General features: G+C 43.8%; 1 protein-coding gene across 1 annotated transcript; it reads right to left on the bottom strand.

Moving 5' to 3' along the window:
- Positions 1 to 946: 946 nt before the first annotated feature.
- On the bottom strand, positions 947 to 1,987 carry LOC118390544 (NADH dehydrogenase [ubiquinone] 1 alpha subcomplex subunit 2-like). Its single transcript, XM_035781214.2, has 3 exons — positions 1,820 to 1,987; positions 1,248 to 1,354; positions 947 to 1,132 (listed from the first exon to the last, which is right to left on the bottom strand). Exons 1-3 carry the CDS (start codon positions 1,966 to 1,968, stop codon positions 1,041 to 1,043), a joined length of 348 nt encoding a protein of 115 aa, XP_035637107.1. The 5' UTR covers positions 1,969 to 1,987; the 3' UTR covers positions 947 to 1,040.
- Positions 1,988 to 9,180: the final 7,193 nt, after the last annotated feature.

The raw sequence follows: 9,180 nt of genomic DNA, 5'->3' as shown, positions 1-9,180 counted from the left end.
CCGCAGCCTTAGCAGCTCACCTCACTATCCTGTCTCCAATGTCCTTGCTTCGGGCTTAGTAGCTTGATTGTTAGATTTTTTGCTTGAGAAATTACTCTTTGCTAAGAAGCTACGTGTATCTTTTTAACCATTTTATTTTAAAACAATCACAGTAAGGTACTTAATTTAAACCAGAAATAATTTGATAGGAGATAAACAAAACAGCTGCAATTGAACTTTAAAGGTAGAGTATATTCACTAGTACAAGCCATCTTCGTATTCAGTTCTCTACTTTTCATGAAGTCAGCGTTTGGGCATTCAAGTCCAATGAGTTCTGTCCTCTACATGTGCATACTTATGGTTCTACCAATGCATTTTAGGGCAGGATCCCCCCCACTTTGTTTTAGGGAACATCTATACTGTGATACATCCAACAGATTTTAACCATATATTTTATGTAGTAACCTTGCTAAACCAGGCATGTGTTGACATGGAAAGGCAAAATAGTCATACCATCCTAGTCAAAGTGTTGATTGAACTGGGTACAGTAAAGGGTACAGTAACTAACATTTGCACTGCCTGAAAGTTGGCAAATACACTGAAGATGGGGTTTGCAAAGTTACCCAATTTACTCATTTCTGATGGTTTATTGATAATGATGAACATGGTTCTTTTAATCTGGTTTCTTTACTCAAAAGCTAATTACTGAAGTGTTTATCTATAGCATGAATATAAAACTACATTGTTGCCAGACACTTGTGTGTAAACCTTGCACTGCAATGCGGATAGCCTGGTCGCATCGTCTCGGACAGAACATTGGGTACATAGAACAAGCTTCATTAACCTTGCGAGTTTGACAGTATTGGGTGCACATCAACTCATTTACTTATCAACAATCAGCACTCCTACAAGCTTCACATTCCTATGAATAGAATTGAAATTCACACGAACACATCAACGCAGCAGCTTGTCACAAGTTACTCAGATTTATTAAAACAGCAATAGAGATGTGATACACATGTAAAATGTACAAATCACTGTCTTCGGGGCAGCCGGATTGGTCATGCTTTTGATTTCACAACTGTCTCCAGCGCTTTAGCCACTTGGTCAGCGTTCATATTGTCAAGGGCCACACTGCTCTCTTTACCAAAATCTGCAAAACAAGTACATTTGAAAGAACCAAATGAATACATGGACATAAAGATGGCGGTTCAATTGGCATACAGTGAAACATGTTAATCACCTAGCTACTGAAACAATGCTCTCACCATATCTTGCCCAAAGCTTAGGCTGAACACCTGAGCACTCCCTGATGAGGATGGGGAATGTGGGGTTTGCCTTCTTCAGTTCCACATAGTGCTGCTCCACAAAATCCCTGAAGAACATGGAATAAACAGTGAAATAGTTATTTCACCATTTCATAATACTAGCTTACTACTCCATAGTAGTGAAATAGCAAGCTATTAAACAAGGGAGACAATCGTCTCACTGGTAACGGGAAAGCGCAATGCAGCTGACTGATAAAGCGGCCTCATTTAGATGTATACTGTTGAATTAATATCACGATAAATCATATAAAGGATGTTGTAGAGCTGTATGTAGCTAGATAGGAGAGTCGTCTGCAAATTATTTCAGTTTGAGCTGATTGCAATTGTTTGCTAACCTACTATGTTCACATGTAACGTTAACACCTGTCTGGCAGTGCAGTAGCTTGTGCTAGTTATGAGTAACGCGGTGACCGCTAGCGAAGTACCTAACATAGCTATGGTGATCATTCTAATATTGGATAACACATTTCGATTCCGTGAACATATAACTGCCGTCACGTTTGAGAAATTACCTTGCTCCTTGACTCGCAGGCGATGTCTGGCACAAATGTAGACGAATCTCTCGAAGGTTTTTAGCAAGGTTAGAGCCAATGCCTCGTACTACGGCAGCGGCCATGATGTTTTTTTTCTGCTTTGGGTGAATATTCCTGAACACGCCCATCTCTCAACAACAAACCATTTAAAAGAAGTGTTGTAATTTGAACCAATCACTTTCCACGTTCAAGATGAACGTAAAATTCGGGCCAAGAAGAACACCAATCGATGAAGATTGCCACAAATCGAGCAGTCATTTATATCAAAATGAATCTAGCCGCCATTATACATTTAACTTCACGCTAACTCTTATGTAACAGTTGATCACAAACTCGATATGTTACTTGAGAGTGTGATCAATTTATTTCTAAATGCCCAAACGAGAACGAGAGAGAATTTAAATTACATTTATTTTGAATTTGTTTGAGCTAACGTTATACCAAATATGTTCTCATTGTTCTATCTGGGGTTATACATTAGCTAGTTTTTGCGTTTGCTTATAGCTAGTTACTTAACTAACGTTACAGTGGTGGAAAAAGTACAGACAGTCATAGAAAATGATTCAAGTAAAGGAGTAGGTCACCCACATATTTAATTAAAAATATACTTAAGAATCAAAAGTACATGTAATTGCTCAAATATACTTAAGTATTAAAAGTATAAATAATTTCAAATGCCTTATATTAAGCAAACCATTGAAAAACTATATATCTTCTAACATTAGTAGTTTTGGGTGTCAAGGAAAATGTATGGAGTAAAAAGTACATACTTTTCTTTAGGAATGTTGTAAAGTAAAAGTTTTGAAAAATACAAATAGTAAAGTACAGATATCCCCCAAAATTACTTAAGTAGTATTTTTACCAAATTTTACACTGGTTAGCTAACCATCTGACCTACTACTAGCATTATTAGCTAATGTTCCTGAATCCCGTTGTGTATAAGCGTTGAATTACTCATTCAATGTTCACTGCCTATATTTGGATTCACATTTCCTGGCTCAAAACAGTTGCTTTGAATGCTAAAAATCATAGTTTAAGAACACTTTTAAAGCCTCAAAGGATAAGATGATCCAACTTTCAAACAAGTTATTTTTGGCCAGCCACTGCAGTCAACATGTGTAAACAATTAACAAGATAATTAACTACAACATGCTCTTGCCACATGGAAATATGGCCATGTGGGAACCCTAACCTTATAAACATTCTAGTAATTTATCCTTCTGATTTTAGAAAATAATTTATCGCTGATATGAAAGATAAGGTACTTGTGTTTACAAAACTACCGCAAGCGATGCGTGTTAATGTTCAGACCGAGCCTCTGGGCTCTTAACAAAGCTCCCCCAGACAGAATATAGTTATCTAGGGTCTATGAATAGGCTACAGCATGGTATGATCTGGCCCCCAGAGCAGCCTCACTACCTCAGCAGCCCTGCCAATGTGTAATTATTGTTACAGACTCACAGGGGTAATTTTGGCTCCAGCGGATAGTATTTGAGGCAAAGCCAAACCTGAAACTGCATTCGCCTCTCTGTGAGAATGTCTTTATATAACATAATCTATCCACAATAGTTTTATTACTGGTACTATGGTAAAACACTTTATCTAACCTGTAGTGGACTTTGTGATATGTTTGTGTTTCTTCTGACCAGAGGGAGCAGGCGACCTGTATTTCTTGCTTTGATCATAGGAAAAGGTTACCATTGAAAGAGGGGATTTCTGAGGTAGCGTTAAGTGCGGAGGTGGAGCAATTGAAGTTGAAAATTCCTGGTGTTTTTGAAGCCCACCATTTGATGCGAAGCAGACCCGGTGGGGAGCGTGGTGAAACAGAGGAGTCATTGTCAGTCCTTTTGAGTCAGCGTCTGTACCAGACAAAAGCATGTTAGGATAGATCAGTTATTTTGATAGAGCAACGTTTATGGTCATGTTGCAGCAGGAGGCAGATTCCAAGATGTGGGAAGTGTGCATGGGACAGAGAAATGTGTAGATTCGGTGGATAAAGTTGTGTGTTAACTGTAGGGGTGCTCATGTTGCTGGGGATCAGAAGTGTCCAGTGCGAGAGTGACCAGTTGAAGTGGCCAGAGTCAGACCACTGCAGAAAGAGGGTGTCCTATACTGAGTCAGTGAAGAATGTGGAGGATGGGTCAAGGGTGAGTGATCCTGCGAGGATCCCAGTGAGTAGTAGATTTGTGCCAGCACAGAGGGATAGGGCAACGAATGATTTATGCTTCTGTAAGGTTGTCTTCTTAGCGTTCATAGCAATGGTTATCAACTGTACTGCAGAAATGGAAGGCAAATCACAGAGAGTAGATATTGTGGTGGCAGCTGCAGAGACATATTTGTGTATACAAGATTTGACTTCAGAAGAGTTATAGTGTGTATTGAGGCGTTGTGTCCCGTCTTCCAAGGCCGTTGGCATGGTGCAGGAACAGATAGGGTCAAAGTAGTGGAATGGGGTAGTGTGTTTTAATGAGTGTAGGTGGCAGCTGCAGAGAAGTACCTGGGTGTAAGAGATTTTGCTGAAGAAGAGTTAATAGGGTGGTAATTTTTATTTTTATGAAATAGTGGTATATAAACTCAGCAAAAAAGAAATGTCCTCTCACTGTCAACTGCATTTATTTTCAGGAAACTTAACATGTGTAAATATTTGTATGAATGTGACAGAAATGGAATAATGTGTCCATGAACAAAGGGGGGGTCAAAATTAACAGTCAGTGTCTGGTGTGGCCACCAGCTGCATTAAGTATTGCAGTGCTTCTCCTCCTCATGGACTGCACCAGATTTGCCAGTTCTTGCTGTGAGATGTTACCCCACTCTTCCAGCAAGGCATCTGCAAGTTCCCAGACATTTCTGGAGGGAATGGCCCTAGCCCTCACCCTCCGATCCAACAGGTCCCAGAACAAGCAGCATGGCTGGTGGCATTGACATGCTGGAGGGTCATGTCAGGGTGAACCTGCAGGAAGGGTACCACATGAGGGAGGAGGATGTCTTCCCTGTTACACACAGCGTTGAGATTGCCTGCAATGACAACAAGCTCAGTCCGTTGATGCTGTTTTATTTTTTTATTTTTTTATTTCACCTTTATTTAACCAGGTAGGCTAGTTGAGAACAAGTTCTCATTTGCAACTGCGACCTGGCCAAGATAAAGCATAGCAGTGTGAACAGACAACACAGAGTTACACATGGAGTAAACAATTAGCAAGTCAATAACACAGTAGAAAAAAATGGGCAGTCTATATACAATGTGTGCAAAAGGCATGAGGAGGTAGGCGAATAATACAATTTTGCAGATTAACACTGGAGTGATAAATGATCAGATGGGCATGTACAGGTAGAGATATTGGTGTGCAAAAGAGCAGAAAAGTAAATAAATAAAAACAGTATAAAAACAGTATGGGAATGAGGTAGGTGAAAAAGGGTGAGCTATTTACCTATAGACTATGTACAGCTGCAGCGATCGGTTAGCTGCTCGGATAGCTGATGTTTGAAGTTGGTGAGGGAGATAAAAGTCTCCAACTTCAGCGATTTTTGCAATTCGTTCCAGTCACAGGCAGCAGAGTACTGGAACGAAAGGCGGCCAAATGAGGTGTTGGCTTTAGGGATGATCAGTGAGATACACCTGCTGGAGCGCGTGCTACGGATGGGTGTTGCCATCGTGACCAGTGAACTGAGATAAGGCGGAGCTTTACCTAGCATGGACTTGTAAATGACCTGGAGCCAGTGGGTCTGGCGACGAATATGTAGTGAGGGCCAGCCGACTAGAGCATACAAGTCGGAGTGGTGGGTGGTATAAGGTGCTTTAGTGACAAAACGGATGGCACTGTGATAGACTGCATCCAGTTTGCTGAGTAGAGTGTTGGAAGCCATTTTGTAGATGACCTCGCCGAAGTCGAGGATCGGTAGGATAGTCAGTTTTACTAGGGTAAGCTTGGCAGCGTGAGTGAAGGAGGCTTTGTTGTGGAATAGAAAGCCGACTCTGGATTTGATTTTTGATTGGAGATGTTTGATGTGAGTCTGGAAGGAGAGTTTGCAGTCTAGCCAGACACCTAGGTACTTATAGATGTCCACATATTCAAGGTTGGAACCATCCAGGGTGGTGATGCTAGTCGGGCATGCGGGTGCAGGCAGCGATCGGTTGAAAAGCATGCATTTGGTTTTACTCGCGTTTAAGAGCAGTTGGAGGCCACGGAAGGAGTGCTGTATGGCATTGAAGCTCGTTTGAGGTTTGATAGCACAGTGTCCAATGACGGGCCGAAAGTATATAGAATGGTGTCGTCTGCATAGAGGTGGATCAGGGAATCGCCCGCAGCAAGAGCAACATCATTGATATATACAGAGAAAAGAGTCGGCCCGAGAATTGAACCCTGTGGCACCCCCATAGAGACTGCCAGAGGACCGGACAGCATGCCCTCTGATTTGACACACTGAACTCTGTCTGCAAAGTAATTGGTGAACCAGGCAAGGCAGTCATCCGAAAACCGAGGCTGTTGAGTCTGCCGATAAGAATTTGGTGATTGACAGAGTCGAAAGCCTTGGCGAGGTCGATGAAGACGGCTGCACAGTACTGTCTTTTATCGATGGCGGTTATGATATCATTTAGTACCTTGAGAGTGGCTGAGGTGCACCCGTGACCGGCTCGGAAACCAGATTGCACAGCGGAGAAGGTACGGTGGGATTCGAGATGGTCAGTGACCTGTTTGTTGACTTGGCTTTCGAAGACCTTAGATAGGCAGGGCAGGATGGATATAGGTCTATAGCAGTTTGGGTCCAGGGTGTCTCCTCCTTTGAAGAGGGGGATGACTGCGGCAGCTTTCCAATCCTTGGGGATCTCAGACGATATGAAAGAGAGGTTGAACAGGCTGGTAATAGGGGTTGCGACAAAGGCGGCAGATAGTTTCAGAAATAGCGGGTCCAGATTGTCAAGCCCAGCTGATTTGTACGGGTCCAGGTTTTGCAGCTCTTTCAGAACATCTGCTATCTGGATTTGGGTAAAGGAGAACCTGGAGAGGCTTGGGTGAGGAACTACGGGGGGGCGGAGCTGTTGGCCGAGGTTGGAGTAGCCAGGCGGAAGGCATGGCCAGCCGTTGAGAAGTGCTTATTGAAGTTTTCGATAATCATGGATTTATCGGTGGAGACCGTGTTTCCTAGCCTCAGTGCAGTGGGCAGCTGGGAGGAGGTGCTCTTGTTCTCCATGGACTTCACAGTGTCCCAGAACTTTTTGGAGTTGGAGCTACAGGATGCAAACTTTTGCCTGAAGAAGCTGGCCTTAGCTTTCCTGACTGACTGCGTGTATTGGTTCCTGACTTCCCTGAACAGTTGCATATCACGGGGCTATTCGATGCTATTGCAGTCCGCCACAGGATGTTTTTGTGCTGGTCGAGGGCAGTCAGGTCTGGAGTGAACCAAGGGCTGTATCTGTTCTTGGTTCTGCATTTTTTGAACGGAGCATGCTTATCCAAAATGGTGAGGAAGTTACTTTTAAAGAATGACCAGGCATCCTCAACTGACGGGATGAGGTCAATGTCCTTCCAGGATACACGGGCCAGGTCGATTAGAAAGGCCTGGTCACAGAAGTGTTTTAGGGAGCGTTTGACAGTGATGAGGGGTGGTCGTTTGACTGCGGCTCCGTGGCGGATACAGGCGATGAGGCAGTGATCGCTGAGATCCTGGTTGAAGACAGCGGAGGTATATTTGGAGGGCCAGTTGGTCAGGATGATGTCTATGAGGGTGCCCTTGTTTACAGAGTTAGGGTTGTACCTGGTGGGTTCCTTGATGATTTGCGTGAGATTGAGGGCATCTAGCTTAGATTGTAGGACTGCCGGGGTGTTAAGCATATCCCAGTTTAGGTCACCTAACAGAACAAACTCTGAAGCTAGATGGGGGCGATCAATTCACAAATGGTGTCCAGGGCACAGCTGGGAGCTGACGGGGTCGGTAGCAGGCGGCAACAGTGAGAGACTTGTTTCTGGAGAGAGTAATTTTCAAAATTAGTAGTTCAAACTGTTTGGGTATGGACCTGGAAAGTATGACATTACTTTGCAGGCTATCTCTGCAGTAGACTGCGACTCCGCCCCTTTGGCAGTTCTATCTTGACGGAAGATGTTATAGTTGGGTATGGAAATCTCTGAATTTTTGGTGGCCTTCCTGAGCCAGGATTCAGACACGGCAAGGACATCAGGGTTAGCAGAGTGTGCTAAAGCAGTGAGTAAAACAAACTTAGGGAGGAGGCTTCTGATGTTGACATGCATAAAACCAAGACTTTTTCGATCACAGAAGTCAACAAATGAGGGTACCTGGGGACATGCAGGGCCTGGGTTTACCTCCACATCACCCGCGGAACAGAGAAGGAGTAGTATGAGGGTGCGGCTAAAGGCTATCAAAACTGGTCGCCTAGAGCGTTGGGGGCAGAGGATAAGAGGAGCAGGTTTCTGGGCATGGTAGAATATATTCAGGGCATAATGCGCAGACAGGGGTATGGTGGGGTGCGGGTACAGCGGAGGTAAGCCCAGGCACTGGGTGATGATGAGAGAGGTTGTATCTCTGGACATGCTGGTTGTAATGGGTGAGGTCACCGCATGTGTGGGGGGTGGGACAAAGGAGGTAACAGGGGTATGCAGAGTGGATCTAGGGGCTCCATTGTGAACTAAAACAATGATAACTAACCTGAACAACAGTATACAAGGCATATTGACATTTGGGAGAGACATACAGCGAGGCATACAGTAATCACAGGTGTTGAATTGGGAAAGCTAGCTAAAAACAGTAGGCGAGGCTAATCAGCTAGCACAACAAACAGCAGGTAAAATGGCGTTGACTAGGCAACTGGGCCGACAGATAAAACAAACAAGCAGAATGGAGTACCGTGATTAATGGACAGTCCAGCGTGCGTCAGCTATGTAGCCAAGAGATCAGTGTCCAGGGGGCAGCGGTGGATGGGCAGGGAAGCTGGGCTGGCGAGTGTTATCCAGGTTTAAAAAAAATAAAAAAAATAAAAAATAACTAACAATGACTAAATAGCTTGTAGCTAGTTAGCTGGTTAGCGTCTGGAGGTTCTTGAGTGTGTCATAAAAATAAAATAAAAATTAAAGGTGATAGCGATTCCGTATCACAGTGGGTGAGGCAGGTTTCCGGAAGGTATAAACAAAATAAAAATCAAAGAGAGATAGAAAGTAAATGGGTTCAGAGTGTTTGGAATGCAGTGAGCCAGATGGTTAGCAGGCCTGTGCTAACAAGCTAACAGTTCGTAGGCCCGGGCTAGACAAGCTAGCCGTTAGCAGGCCGAATTAGCAAGCAGGGAGATAACGAGGGCTAGAGAGCTAACCTTTGGGGGACGTCGCGATGGG

The sequence above is a fragment of the Oncorhynchus keta genome, chromosome 11 (assembly GCF_023373465.1).
Source record: "Oncorhynchus keta strain PuntledgeMale-10-30-2019 chromosome 11, Oket_V2, whole genome shotgun sequence".
Taxonomy (NCBI): Eukaryota; Metazoa; Chordata; class Actinopteri; order Salmoniformes; family Salmonidae; genus Oncorhynchus; species Oncorhynchus keta.
The sequence above is the reverse complement of the archived record's forward strand: the minus strand, read 5'-3'. Positions and strand labels throughout refer to the sequence as shown.